Here is a 15,372-nt window from a genome sequence, read left to right on the forward strand (position 1 = left end):
AGCAAGGTTTATTTGAAGCAAACTCAAGGATGAACAAGTGCAGCAAAACTCACATAAAAGACATATTGTAAACATTATAAGACTCTACACCGTCTTCCTTGTTGTTCAAAACTCAATACTAGATATTATCTAGACCTTAGAGAAACCAAATATGCAAATCAAATTTTAACAAGCTCTATGTATTTCTTCATTAATGGGTGCAAAGCATATGATGCAAGAGCTTAAACATGAGCACAACAATTACCAAGTATCACATTATCCAAGACATTTTAGAATTACTACATGTAGCATTTTCCAATTCCAACCATATAACAATTTAACGAAGAAGAAACTTCGCCTTGAACATTATGAGTAAAGCCTAAGGACACATGTGTCCATATGCAACAGCGGAGCGTGTCTCTCTCCCACAAAGTGAATGCTAGGATCCATCTTATTCAAACAAAAACAAAAACGAAAACAAACCGACGCTCCAAGCAAAGAATACAAGATGTGATTGAATAAAAATATAGTTTCAGGGGAGGAACCCGATGATGTTGTCGATGAAGAAGGGGATGCCTTGGGCATCCCCAAGCTTAGACGCTTGAGTCTTCTTAAAATATGCAGGGGTGAACCACGGGGGCATCCCCAAGCTTAGAGCTTTCACTCCTCTTGATCATAGTATATCATTCTCCTCTCTTGACCCTTGAAAACTTCCTTCACACCAAACTTCAAGCAAACTCATTAGAGGGTTAGTGCACAATTAATAATTCACTCATTCAGAGGTGACACAATCATTATTTTCACTTCTGGACATTGCATAATGCTACTGGACATTAATGGATCAAAGAAATAAATCCAACATAGCAAAAGAGGCAATGTGAAATAAAAGGCAGAATCTGTCAAAAACAGAACAGTCCGTAAAGACGAATTTAGTAATGGCACCAGACTTGCTCAAATGGAAAAACTCAAAACTAATGAAAGTTGCGTACATATCTGAGGATCACGCTCGTAAATTGGCAGATTTTTTTCGAATTTTCTACAGGGAACTGTGCCCAGATTCGTGACAGACAGCAATGCTGTTTCTGCGCAGCGATCCCAAATATAACATCAACTTTGACATAGAAACTTTACTTGGCACAAAAACATGATAAGGAGAGGTTGCTACAGTAGTAAACAACTTCCAAGACTCAACAAAACAAAAAAATTGCTGTAGGTAAAAACATGGGTTGTCTCCCATAAGCGCTTTTCTTTAACGCCTTTCAGCTAGGCGCGAAAGTGCAAATCAAGTAACATCAAGAGTAGAAGCATCAACATTATTATTGGTGTTCGGAGTGTTCTCAACACAAGCATTGTATGCTGAGGTGTAAGCTTTAGCGTGCTCCATTATCTAAATTAGTCTATGGTGCGTGCTAGGTCTCATCGAGCAAATTTTCAGAACAAGCCTATAGCATAGTCTATTTGTCTAGTGCATCATTCATAGCTAGGAGTTTACATAGTATTTGTGCTCTGATTACCCACATCATCTATCTAATGTATACTTGAGTGTACAAAAGGTTCAATCCATGGTTCCCATAGCTTTTTCAAGTACATCAATAAATATTGGTTTGAGAACCATAGACATATCACAAGTTCCTAGGACACTAATTCTTTCATCAATTCCTCCTAAGGATTTATCAAGTTCATAAGTTTTCTCAAGATAGCATTCCCAGTTTAGTCTAGACACTTGGAAAATCTTTCTCTATGGTTTCCAATTCTTTCATATCACCATCTGTCAAGAAACATGTCAGTTTGGACTTCATTAGCGATGTGAGTATTCACAAACTTAGATTCTCAATGATGCGAACTAAAGCTTCTAAAGCAGCAGTATCATAGGAAATTAGCTCCGAAAGATCTATCAAGAATCATATCTATTCACAATCTTAGATAATACCAACATGAAAGTTCCTAAGAAGGATAATGGTGAGTGCTTCTTATATGTACCTTTGCTCAGCATTACTAATGCGATACCAAGCATCTCTAAAACTTTCTCCACCTTGTTGCGTAAAATGAACGAACTGCAACATGATTACTCATGATAACGCAATAAAGTAAACTAGGCAAATAAAGTAAGGACAAGTAACTAATTTTTTTGTGTTTTTGATATAGCAAAGCAAGATAGCAAATAAAGTAAAACTAGCAACTAATTTTTTTGTGTTTTGATTTAGTGCAGCAAACAAAGTAATAAATAAAATAAAGCAAGACAAAAACAAAGTAAAGAGATTGAGAAGTGGAGACTCCCCTTGCAGCGTGTCTTGATCTCCCCGGCAACGGCGCCGTAAAAATTATGCTTGATGGCGTGTAACTCACACGTTCGTTGGGAACCCCAAGAGGAAGGTATGATGCGCACAAGTAGCAAGTTTTCCCTCAGAAAGAAACCAAGGTTTAATCGAACCAAGTAGGAGCCAAGAAGCACGTTGAAGGTTGATGGTCGCGAAATGTGATGCGGCGCAACACCAGGGATTCCGGCGCCAACTAGGAACCCGCACAACACAACCAAAGTACTTTGCCCCAACGAAACAGGTGAGGTTGTCAATCTCACCGGCTTGCCGTAACAAAGGATTAAACGTATCGAGTGGAAGATGTTTGCAAAGAAAACAGTAAAACAAGTAGATTGTATGCTATGTAAAGAATAGGACCGGGGTCCACAGTTCACTAGAGGTGTCTCTCCCATAAGATAAAAGCATGTTGGGTGAACAAATTACAGTCGGGCAATTAACAAATAGAGAAAGGCATAACAATGCATATACATGACATGGTAAATATAGTGAGATTTAATTGGGCATTACGACAAAGTACATAGACCGCCATCCAACCGCATCTATGCCTAAAAAGTCCACCTTCAGGTTATCGTCCGAACCCCTCCAAGTATTAAGTTGCAAAGCAACGGACAATTGCATTAAGTATGGTGCGTAATGTAATCAACAACTACATCCTTAGACATAGCATCAATGTTTTATCCCTAGTGGCAACAGCACATCACAACCTTAGAACTTTCCGTCACACGTCCTAGGTGTCAATGAAGGCATGAACCCACTATCGAGCATAAATACTCCCTCTTGGAGTTAAGAGTAAAAACTTGGCCAGAGCCTCTACTAGTAACGGAGAGCATGCAAGATCATAAACAACACATGAACAATAGATTGATAATCACCATAATCATAGTACTCTCTATCCATCGGATCCCGACAAACACAACATATAGAATTACATATAGATGATCTTGATCATGTTAGGCAGCTCACAAGATCCAACAATGAAGCACAACAAGGAGAAGACGACCATCTAGCTACTGCTATGGACCCATGGTCCAGGGGTGAACTACTCACTCATCACTCCGGAGGCGACCATGGCGGTGTAGAGTCCTCCGGGAGATGAATCCCCTCTCCGGCAGGGTGCCGGAGGCGATCTCCAGAATCCCCCGAGATGGGATTCGCGGCGGCGGCGTCTCCGGAAGGTTTTCCGTATCGTGGCTCTCGGCATCGGGGTTTTCGCGACGGAAGCTTTAAGTAGGCGGAGGGTCAACGCGAGGGGCCACACGAGGGGCCCAGGGGATAGGTCGGCGCGGCCGGGGCCTGGGCCGCGCCGGCCACCCCCCGGCCTCCTCGTGGCCCCACTTCGTTAGGTCTTCGGTCTTCCGGAAGCTTCGTGCAAAAATAGGACCCCGGGCGAAAGTTTCGTCCAATTCCGAGAATATTTCTTTACTAGGATTTCTGAAACCAAAAACAAGCTAGAAAACAGCAATCGGCTCTTCGGCATCTTGTTAATAGGTTAGTTCCAGAAAATGCATAAATATGACATATAATGTGCATAAAACATGTAGGTATCATCAATAAAGTAGCATGGAACATAAGAAATTATCGATACGTTGGAGACGTATCAGTGGTCAAGATCCCTAGTGAGAGAAGCATGAGCAACTTCAAGTTCCTCCTTTGATGCATTAAGCTCTTGGGTCAATGATTGAGCCCTTTCAATAGTTTCAAGATCCTTAACTTTATCTAGTTCATAAGTTTCAATTTGTTGCTTAAGACCTTGAGATATGCACCTTTCGGTTTTTAGCTCTTGTCTTAGGAGATTGAATCTCCTTTCCTTATCATTCAAATGATATTCTAATTCCTCAATGGACTCATCCTTTTCTTTGAGAGAGTCCATCAAGAAATCAAATTTGACAAGAGCTTCACCACGAAGGGTGCATCTAACATTGTAAAGTTCCTTAAGCTACAGCTTAATTCATCTTGATTTTCAGCTTCATTGTCAAGGACACTAGACAAAGAAGGTGGGGGTTCCATTACCTTGGTTTCTCTTGCCATAAGACAAGAGCCAATGGTTGTAGATGAGGAAGAGTCGTCGGAGTCATCATCTTGAGTTATTCTTGCCATAAAGGAAGAACCAACATCGTTCTCCGTGGAGTAATCCTTGGAGTAGTCATATGTGAAGAGTGACCCGGGCTTAGAGAAAGCCAAGCCGGCCACTCCGGCCTCCTTCTCCTCATCTTCCTCTTCTTCATCGGACAAGTACTCGGCCCCAACAAAGGCTCTTCCCTTGTTCCTCTTGTATCGGTCATTGATTGGGTTTGGCTTCAATCTTGGCTTGACCCCTTTGATGAACTTTGGCTTGTCTACCCTTTTCTCATAAGGGCACTCATTTGCAAAGTGGCTATCTTCATCACAATTGTAGCAAGTTCTCTTCTTCTTCTTGTCATTGAGAAGCATAGGCAACTTTCCCTTGTACTTCTTGGCAAAGAAGGCAAAGTCAGTGACGATGTCACTAGTTGAAGTCATCTCCTCATCTTCTCCAATTTCATATTCTTCTTCTCCTCCATGGTCAGCTCTAGCCTTGAGAGCAAGGTTGTGTGACGCTTCATGGTTGTGTGAGGCTTCATCAACACGATTCATTGCCTTGAGCCTCTTTCCGGCTTTGGCCATGTTTTCATTGGCGGCCACATAGGAGACTAGATCATCGGAGTTGAGATCGGCACTCTTGGTCATGATTTGCAAGTTGAGTCCAAGGTTGGTGTCTTCTTGTTTGACAGCAATCATAGCAATGACCTTGGATTTTATGAAGGCTTCGTTCATCTCGAATCCGTCATTGTACTTCTCAGCACCAAGTCCCTTGACCCTTACTTTTAGAGCACCAAGCCTAGCATAGGCATCGAATAAGGATTCTCCATCTCGAATCATGAACTGGTAGGCCTCTTGCTTTGCGGTCTCATAGAGAGATGATTGGATCAAATCGGTTCCCTCTTGGAGTACTACGATCCGATCCCACAACTCTTTAGCGGAGACAATGTCATCAACTTGATCTAGAAGCTTGCGGTTGATGCCACTTCTAATCTTGTCACGTGCGGAGGCATTGAGTTGACGGTTGTAGAACTCGGTGGAGGTCAACCGAGTAGGATCTTGTGGCTCCCTGTATCCATGAAGAATGATCTCCCATAGCTCCACACTACAAACTGCGAATATGAGATTCCATAGAAGATTTCCAATGTGGAAAGTGAGTTCCATCAAAATGGGGAACGGTCCCACTATGGTTTATATGAGGCATGGGTGAAGTGTTTCTAGGATAGTCATGGTTAACTTCATGGAAGGATTCCTTAGAGCCCGAAGCCCCACTAGGAGCTCCTCCAGTAGTTAGGTTCTTAAGCATGACAGACATTTCTGCCATTTGGCTTTGTAGTTCATCCTCCTTTTTCTTCTTCTCGGCCTCATATGCCAAGAATCTAGATTTCATTTCTTTAACCGAAAGGTTAGAGTCATCATCTAGACCCTCGAATAGTTTATCCATCTCACTCTTAAGGCGGTGAAGCCCTTAAAAAGAGTCCAGGCTCTGATACCAATTGAAAGTATAGAGATGGTAAACCTAGAGGGGGGTGAATAGGTTTCTACAGATTTTAATTCTTTCTTTGCAATATTAGGCTTTGTGGAATATAAAGGTGAGCCTAATGCAAACTAGGTGAAGCAACCTATATGAGGATACAACTAACTCGAGCACGAAGGCTCTCACAGGCAGTTAAATCACAAGTAAGGAGTTCGGTTAGAGATAACCGATAGCACGCGGAGACGAGGATGTATTCCCGTGTTCCCTTGCTTTGCAACAAGGTACGTCACGTTTGGAGGAGTGGAGGTCCCACGAAGGATTCCCCGCGCCACGAAGGCTCACCCTATTCTCCGGAGCCTATCCCACGAAGGAATAGCTCTCTCACTTGTGGTAGACTTTGAGGTAGCCTCCAAACCTTCACAATCTTGCCCGGAGCAGATCCACAGCCCGGATGCTTCCGGACTCCTCTTGCCCACCTAGGATTTCCAAGGAACCCTAGGAAGCAAGCTTCTTGATGAATACAAGGGGGAATAAGATTTGGCTTGGTAGAACGGTAGATCGGGTCCTCCTCTATCGTTTCCCCGGAGGGATTTGAGTTTGGGTGGAGGAGGAGGGAGATCTGAGGCTTTTGGTGTTTCTAACAATGGAGCATGGAAGAAGGAGCTCAAGAACAGCTTGTAGTGTAGTGCCTACCCTTTCCAAGGTAGAAGAAGGGGTATTTATAGTGGTCTTCAAAATCTGGCCGTTGGACAACTTGCCACATCAGATTTTCTTCGAGGAAGCCGGTTGACCGGATTTGGCGCCGGGCTGTCCGGTGCACAGTCTGGTCAGACCGGGCTCACGACCGGGCCTGCCGGTTTCAACCGGAGCAGGGACCGGAGCTTGACCGGAGGAGCTTCTGAGCTTACTGGAATGCGCCCGGATGGCACAAGCGCGGAATCCGGTTGGTGCCGGGGCAGCCGGTCGGTAGCCCGGTCCGACCGGGCTCAGGACCGGATACGCCGGTCCAAACCGGGCTGGAGACCGGGCGACGACCGGAGGGCTTCCCTCCTTTACTGGATCCTGCCCGGATGGCACAAGCGCCGGAGCCGGTCCTGACCGGGCTGGCCGGTGCCAGGGCCGGTCCGACCGGGCTAGTGACCGGCCAGACACAGGAAAATCCTGTTGATTCTTTCGTCGAATTGGAGGGGTCTCCATTGCCTTCTTCTTCCATTGATACACCTTTATACCTCTTTGGCTAATACCTGGGAATCATCTTGCAGTCATGTATTAGTCCAAATACACTAGCACGGTGTCATTGTTACCAAAATAATGGATAAGGGTAAAATACCCTTACACATGTTCATATACATTGTTATGAACAAAGAGAATAAATTTTCTAATTAAATTTAGCTGATGATTTTCTGTGAGTATCTTATTTTGAACCGAGTACCAGTTGATCATTTGATGGTTCATATATAGAAATAAACAAGATGCATGCCCCTTTCCCCCCTCTCCCTCTTCTTCCCCACCGTCCGTGTTGACAATTAGGACCCAACACTCTCTCCATTCCTCTCCGGTGGTGTTGCTCACCGGCGTGGACATGAAGTGAAAGGTTGTGTTTTCCTATGTGGCTTATGGCTATGTCGGTAGTGCGGATGTTGTTGCCTGGACTTATGGCCATGGTGCTCCACTAGTCGGAGTCGAATATGGATGGCCAATGTATGATCTGTCCCCTTCAGGTAAGATGGTGTGGCTTCCATATATGGGGATGGTCGATGCGTTCATGTTTCTCAACCCATGCCACCGAGGTGGGGGTCACTATCTTGCAATTGTCATCTCGAGGTGCGCAAACGGTGATGATGCTGGGCTTGTGCCCACCACACAGATCTTGTTGTCCGCCCCTATATGTAGCAATTCACCGGAGTATGAGAGTATACCATAGATTTAGGGGTTCTATTTGGTTAAATTGTATCTAATCTATGATTATTAGGGAATTTCTGACTGTGGCCGAGGGCCTCCAGGGTAACAGGACATCCACGGCACGCTCGGCGTGCGCGAGATTGGGCAGTCCAGATTATGGACAACCAATGACACCTACACAGCGTAATCATGCTACTTGACCACCTTCCATGGCTCCACAACCTCTCCATCCTGGAGGATGATCTGGAAGTGTTGGACGCCGTCGCGCGTCAAGTTCTTTCACTGGCTCGCCGACCTTTACCGTTGCTGGACTACCGATCGCTTGGCCAGGAGAGGGCTGTTGCACCACACTGCCTGCCCTTTATGCAACCAGGCACCTGAGACCATGCACCACTTGATCATCCGGTGCCCTTTTGCAAGACAAGTATGGCATGAAATCATTCCCTGGTTGCGCCATCCCTGCTTTGCACCAAGCCATGATACCGCCTCCCTCCTCGACTGGTGGCACGATGCCAGGCAGCACGGACCTAAGCCGATGCGCAAAGGCCTGGCTTCCATGGCCTTGCTCATCCCCTGGATGGTGTGGAAGCAACGGAATGACTGCATTTTTGATGGTGCACGACCCTCCGTCAGAGCCAGAGTCGCCCTGATCAAGGAAGAAGCTAGGCTGTGGTCGAGAGCTGGCGCCCTAGGACTACGCATCCTCTTACCGACTACCTGGGATGTCCATTAAGCTCTTATTCCTTTAATCTGCCTCCTAGGAGCCCTTCTATCTTTTCAATGAAATGAAATGCAAAGAGTCCTTTTCGTTTTCTCGAAAAAAATTATTAGGGCATTTCGAAATGGAATGTAGGATCTAAAAAAACTCATCCGATCTTTGATCAACTCGGGTGTCGCACCCTCAAGGAGAAGAGATTGATCTCCCCGAGGGCAGCATGCAAAGCGGAATTGCTAAAGAAACGAGGATAGTTATCGTGAGACTAACCGCTTTGATATCGTGAAGAAAATATAGAACCCTAATTCCGGTTGTGTATTGATTTGATCCTCGTGGAGATATATATAGAGGTATAATGAGAGGAGATACTTGGAGTACGAGAAGGTCCTAATCCTATCTCCTAATCTCAGATGTACATCTTCTATTCAAACAATGTTAGGGGAAAGATCTGCACCAGCTAGGCTCCTCCACCTCATCGGGTAAAACTAGTCCGCAAGAAAATTTCCGTATGGCTAAGATTATTGATGTTAAAAAGTTGCTCTTTTTATTCGCAGAGCACAACTAGTCAGGATTTCATAACACTCATATGGACCTGGTACTTTCTGATCACCATAAGTCATAAGAAGTTGAATAAATGTACTTGCTGCAAAATTTTCTCGTTCCCATGCACACAATGAAGAAAAGCACACAAACTCTCTGGTGAACTTTGTTACCTGTGTTCCCAATTTCCACTCAAAATATAAGGGGACAAACCAGTGACTACGCACGGTTTGGCGTGCCACGCTATCAGCAGCAAAGCTGCTACAGTTCCGGAATTATACTGCGAAATCAACCGTAGCCAAAAGAGAGTACAATAACGGAATAACACATCGCTCACGGACGCACGCACACCTGTTAGTGGTTTTTACCCCGCGGACGTCACGCTCAGCTCAAGGCGCAACGCCGACGAGGCGCCGCCGCCGTCCAGCCGGTGCCTCCGCTCGGCGCGCACGACGGCGTGCCCGTGCGCGAACGCGAACGAGCCCGTGCCGCCCACCACACGGAGCACCTCCTCACCGTCCCCCGCGCGCCGCGGCGAGGCCTTCTTGCTCCTGGCAGCCTCGACGCAGAGGCTGCCGAACAGCCCCGGCGCGTCGAACGCCAGATGCACCGTGTCGAACACCGACATCACCGCCGAGCCACGGTCGCCCGGGAGCACGAACCCCGATGCTGCGCCGACGCTTCTCGACGTGATCTCGGGCCCCGACGTCATCTGGTGGCGGAACACCATCGCGCTCGCCACCTGTTCGTCTTCATGCGCGGGGCCTCGCCGCTGCCGCCTCGCGCTTCCAGCTGAGGCCGCCGGATGTATGTACACCGTGATAGCTCGGTGGCCCTGGGAGGACTTGCCGCGGCCGGCGGACCGGTGAGGGACAGGGGAGACGGTGGCGAGCAGGACGACGGCGAGGATGGCCGCGGCGATCACCACGCAGAAGATGACCCTGCCCAGCATTATCTATGGCCGTCTCATCCCGTATCGTGGTTTGGTTTTGCTTATTTTTGGTTAGCCAAGTACAACCAGAAGCAGCTGCGAGCATGTTCTAGCGATCGCGCCGCGGCAGAGTGGTTGCGTTTTGCAGCACTTTGTGGCGTACTGACGTGCAGGGTCAAACGTAAACTAAACCATTCCGGGAAAGGGCGACATAGATTAAGCGAAACAAATGACTCGTTGTTAGTGCGGTTGGAGCGTAAATCATGTGCAAGTGCTCGACTGCTAAGGGCATATATATAATAGTAGAGAAGCCATGTCTTTTCTTAGCCTTCCACGCCATCTAGAAACAATCCATAGAGATAAGTCATATAATGCATTATTTTTTATTGCCATCTCTAGTAATTAATGATAAATAATTAATTTTTAGTAAAAAAGTTAATTTGCTAAGGAAAAATATATCGTACAACGCATAAACTAGCATTCTCTTATTTTCTAAGAGATGATCTCTTAGCTAAGTGAAGGCAGCCTTCTGTTTCTTATTTCTCTCTTCCAACTAAGCAAAAATTCTACGTGGCTAGTCTAAGGGAAGGCTAACGTCACCCCATTGTACATGCCCTAAGGGACTCTCACTTTTCTCCTTTCCCTCTCTCTTCTCTATCTACAGTTCCCTTTCAGAGTCGACCTCGAGCCCTTCTCTGCGTCGACTCCGGTGGCGCCGCCGCTAGGAGAAGAGATGGTTGAGTGGCTAGCTTGGAATGTGCACATGGCCGGTCCATAGATTTCGGGGACCCCAGGGCGAAACGACACCGAGAGCCCCTTCTTCATAGTGGCTAAGTTTTCCTAGGGCAGGGGGCGATGGCCCCCTACTCTGGAAAATTCTTTAAAGATATCTATTTATGCTAAATTTATATATCTTACTTAAAATTTAAGCATGATTGGTGTTCTGGGTCCCTTAACAATCTCGGTCAAGCTTCACCACTTGGTCACACACAAAAAAAACTTAAAAAATAGTATTATTCAGCAATATAAATATTAGGGTAATGCAATAACAAACTAAATAATACTTACATTTGAAAAATCCATGGTCTTTAGAATCTTGGTGAAGACGTTTGAAAATATTTATTTCTATTGATCGCATGAACTATATATCATGATTCTTATTTCTACCAATTGCTACTTGTGTACATGTGTATTGATTGCGAGAAATAGAAATAATCAGAGAAAAAATATGAGGGCCAGCGTTGTTCTGCACATTTGAGAATGAGTCGGGGTATATGCAACTTCAGTCTTCTATAATTTCTAGAATTATTCCAAACTCTACCGCCTAAAGAGTATAAATATGAGTTTACTAAGTGTGCAAACAAATCTTGGACTAGGGCCTTAACTGTTGAAGGCCCGGGCGAGCGCCCCTCTGCCCCGCTAATGGGCCGGCCCTGAATGTGCATAGTAGGTGTTTTAGCTTGATGCCAGTTGGGTGGAGAGGAGTTTCGGATCCCGTCGACCAGATTTGAAGATGGGTAGGGTTCCTCATCTTCGCTCTTCTGCTCCAGATGTTGGAGTGCAGAGCATGGGAGAGGGATGCCGCTTGTCGTGGTTCGTGCCTTACTCTCACTAGAAATTCGATGTGCGATGATTCTTCTTTTGGCCGACCGAGGTGGCGAGGGGAGGACCGGAGCTGCATGTTGCTCTTCTCTCCTAGAGGGTCGCGAGGTAGTTTGCTGCCGTAGCTTGGGGAGAAACACACGATGGCCAGGACTGCCACCATGATCTGCGACCGATCTGGCAGCCTCTCCAGACGACGTACTGGCGTTTCTATCAACCTCCTCAGTGGAGGCCCCTCCAAAGCTTCTCGCGGGAGTTCTCGTCTTCATGTCACCAAGTGGTGTGTCCTCAGCAATCTCAAGACGTCCGGCGGTGAAGGCTCTGACACGGTAGAGAGGATCAGGGACATGATTATTTTTTAGTTTTTGTTATAGGATCCTTTTTGCATTTAAGCAGTGTGAACGTTCTAGGTGGAAACGATAGCCCATTAGGGCTTCGTGTTACGCGTTACATAGCCTAGAGAAAACCCATACGATGGCATATACATGAGGATACATATACGAGTGGAGTACTATGGAGTACTACTCCATGACCTATATTATAGGTGCGATATTACAAAGGTTAACAAGCAGGGCTATGTTGTATTTTTTCTGTTGGGGTATTCTCTATAAGTTGTACCGACCGCATGAATTAATAACAACATCAGGGTCCTTGGAGCCCCTCTACCTGTTAAAAGAAGTGCTCAACTTTTTTTCCTCGTTTTTCTTTGAGGAAAAGGCGATGGGCCATATATTATGTATAACAAAACCAAATAAATTTGAACATGACATCTAAGGTCTCGGATGTATCAATGACTTCTTCCTCCTACATCCAACTGTAGCGCGCCGTAAGCTGAGTTAGATGCCGGCTCTGAACCTCCGGAAAAGTGCCAAAGTCTGGATAACGTGTGTAGTGGCCGTGAAGTCGTCGATGCAAACCAGGAGACGCCCACGGGCTCGTTGTCCCTAAGAAGAAAACATCAAAATGGGATAGAATGATGTCCCAGATGGAACTGGAGAGGCAAAACCTCGCATGCCCCCCCCCCCGCCCCCAAAGGCCGATGTTTGGCAACCATCGCCGGCTGAAACTGGAGCCGGAGGAAGAAGACACACAACCACGTTCACCAAGGCAAACCTAGAACACATATAGACGAAATGAGCAGTGACGAAGAGTAGTGACCAACCAGTTTCGCACGCTCCTCGGCGCAACTATGGAGATCCCGCACAATGCTACCATAATCACCATAACACCGCCATACTGACCACCAAAAATTTGGGGACCTAACTAGAGCGTCGAGTGCAGGTTTGAGGTCCCCACCGTGGCTAGTAGAGGTGGCGGGGACCCTTCGGTTGCCGGATGGAAATGAAGGGGATGGGCGACAACTAGGGTTTAGGACGCGGCTTTTAGTTCGATATTTTGTGACCGTAACTACTTTCCCTTCTATTGGCTAGTTCTATCTTTTGTTTTCTTTTGCGAGATAAGAATTATCACTTTTAATTTTTTGTTTTTCACAAATGGCCTTTTGCTTGAACTTGAATCCATTCCAAGTGTTACGTCCGAAGACGTGGTCATCTCAAGTATCGAATCAAAAAATGTGAAACCAGCGTATAGCTACTGACTACACTGTTTGCTGAATCTATTTGGTTAGGCACGAAGTCAATTTTGATCTTGTTGTCCTGGCGATGTCCCTGAAAATCAATCTTTTCTGACTCCACTGATCTCGCGGCCAAGGTACTGTGATCTGCTCACGTACGTCTTCCAAATGTGTGTCCCAGACGTCTTCCCGTGTGGATTATCTTGATTCTCTCAGGTGGGGTAGCGAGCCGATCGTGGTGACGCAGCAAATGGACAAAGATAGCTAAGGGCTTACCTGGTTTGGTGAGCTGAGATTTCAGATCACTCAAATCAGAGGCGACACCGATTATCATCAGCGAGACAAATGGCAATATCGATCATGTGGTGCAAATGCCACCATACATTTGGACTCAGGATGTACAATAGCTTAGCAGAAATCATGTGACTCGTTGATTTGATGTAAAATAACATGGGGGAGGCATTTTTTTTTCGAAATGGGGTGAGTCCCGACCTCCGCATCGGTTGATGCATATAATTTTTCATTAATCAAACGAATATTCAAAGTTTACAGTTTAACGATCACGGATGGTTGATACAAAAATCAACCACCGAAAAAAATAGAAAACTGCTAAGTAATCTAGGCATCCTGTGATCTCTTAATACCGTAGTGTACTGGCTCGAGAGTCAAGAGCAACGTATACATCAAACTTGAAAGGCTGATCAGCCCCACAAATAATGCAGGGAGGAAATAGCAACAGAAGCCGTATCCAACCAACAGAATTATGATGCGATCCAACGAGAACGCAAAACTAATGGAGAGATTGAGGGCATCTCCACCGGCGTGACGCAAACGGACGCTGAGCGACCGTTTTCGTCCACCGTGACCGGAAATGCATCTAGGCCCTGCTCCAGCGAAGCGGCGCAAAGTGACCGGGCCGTCCGCGGAGACGCAAACCTGGCCCAAATATGCGCCTCGGATGCGTCTCTGCGGACGCTGCGCGGACGCGGAAAGTGTCCGCTCGCGTATGGCGGACGTTTTGTCTGACCCGCGTGGCAGTGACCCAGCGTCGATGCGTCTTCTCCGCCAGTACTGGCGCCGAGGCGTCGCTTCGGAAGTCTGCGGCCGCGTAAATGGCGATGCCACGCGTGGCGCGGCCGTCGCCCTGCCTCCGACCTATATAAACAGTGGCGCGAGCATCTCATCTCCTCCCCACTAAAGCATAGCCGCCGCTGCCGTAGCGCCGCTTCCGCATAGCCTCCACCAGATCCACCATAAGCAGCGCCGGACGCGGCCAGGCTGCCGCGCCTCCACCTCCACCTTCACCTCCCACTCCACCTCCCCCAGCCTCGAGCTCCGAGGAGGAGTTCGACGATGACGACAGCACCGACGGCCTCCTCGACCCGGTCAGGGACGCCGTGGCCCTGGCTCTCGTGGCGGAGGAAGCAGAGGAGGAGCGGGTGGCCCATGCGGCGGTCGGCGCCGAGCTGGAACAGCGCAGGCTGGCGGCCGCCGCAGCCGCAGAATACTCCGACTCCGAGATATCTTGGTCTTCCGATGACCCTGATGCGCCTACGCCGGAGGAGAGGGCGGCGGAGCAGTGGGCTATCGTCGAGTCTTTCGAGACGCTCAAGGACGACGCCGCGAACGCGAGGCTGGAGCGATGCTTGCAAGAGGACGCGGCGGCGCACCGAGCCATAGCAGCCGCACGGGAGGCGGCGGAGAAGCAGGCGATGGAGCGACGTAACGACAGGGCCGGCCCGTCCGGCAGCAAGTAGTCTAGGCTTCTAGATCTACATTGTATAGTTTTTATGCATTTAAATGTACTACTTTTTATATTTTTTAAATACGTTGCTAATCTAAAACTGGTCGCCCCGGTGCGAGCACACCCAGACACAAACGGACGCACGGACAAAATATGTCCGCGGGACGACGAATGTTCGCGATCACTTTTGGGCATCCGAAATACGCAGCTTCGTTGGAGATGTCCTGAGAGGATAATAGAGGTCCTGATGATTGGCAAGGGTTGCTAGCTAGGGCCATCAAGAGATCCATGCAGGGCATCCAGATCAGTTTCAGACCGGACCAAGAACCGATGATTGGGCAATGTTCACTGCACTGTGCCGGTGGATCCCATCAAGATGACAAGAGCTATCCATCATTATGAGCTTGGTTTAATCCAACAGCAGCCCTGTTTTGAAAAGCACAGGGGAGGAGCATACGGATGTGTGGGGGCTGCATGGGACAGGATAGGAGATCTGCACACAAGGGCAGTACCACTCGGGTTGGGTGAGCCTT

The 15,372-nt window shown here is 47.3% G+C and overlaps 1 protein-coding gene across 1 annotated transcript; it reads right to left on the bottom strand.

The window, feature by feature from the left end:
* Positions 1 to 9,353: 9,353 nt before the first annotated feature.
* LOC124704004 (dirigent protein 2-like) lies at positions 9,354 to 9,941 on the bottom strand. The gene has a single exon (XM_047236236.1). The coding sequence runs from the start codon at positions 9,939 to 9,941 to the stop codon at positions 9,354 to 9,356; it is 588 nt and encodes a 195-aa protein (XP_047092192.1).
* Positions 9,942 to 15,372: the final 5,431 nt, after the last annotated feature.

The sequence above is a fragment of the Lolium rigidum genome, chromosome 3 (assembly GCF_022539505.1).
Source record: "Lolium rigidum isolate FL_2022 chromosome 3, APGP_CSIRO_Lrig_0.1, whole genome shotgun sequence".
Lineage (NCBI taxonomy): Eukaryota > Viridiplantae > Streptophyta > Magnoliopsida > Poales > Poaceae > Lolium > Lolium rigidum.

Bases quoted from the DNA above. Each gene is read 5' to 3' on its own strand.
- LOC124704004 (XM_047236236.1), bottom strand. From the start codon at position 9,941: ATGCTGGGCAGGGTCATCTTCTGCGTGGTGATCGCCGCGGCCATCCTC.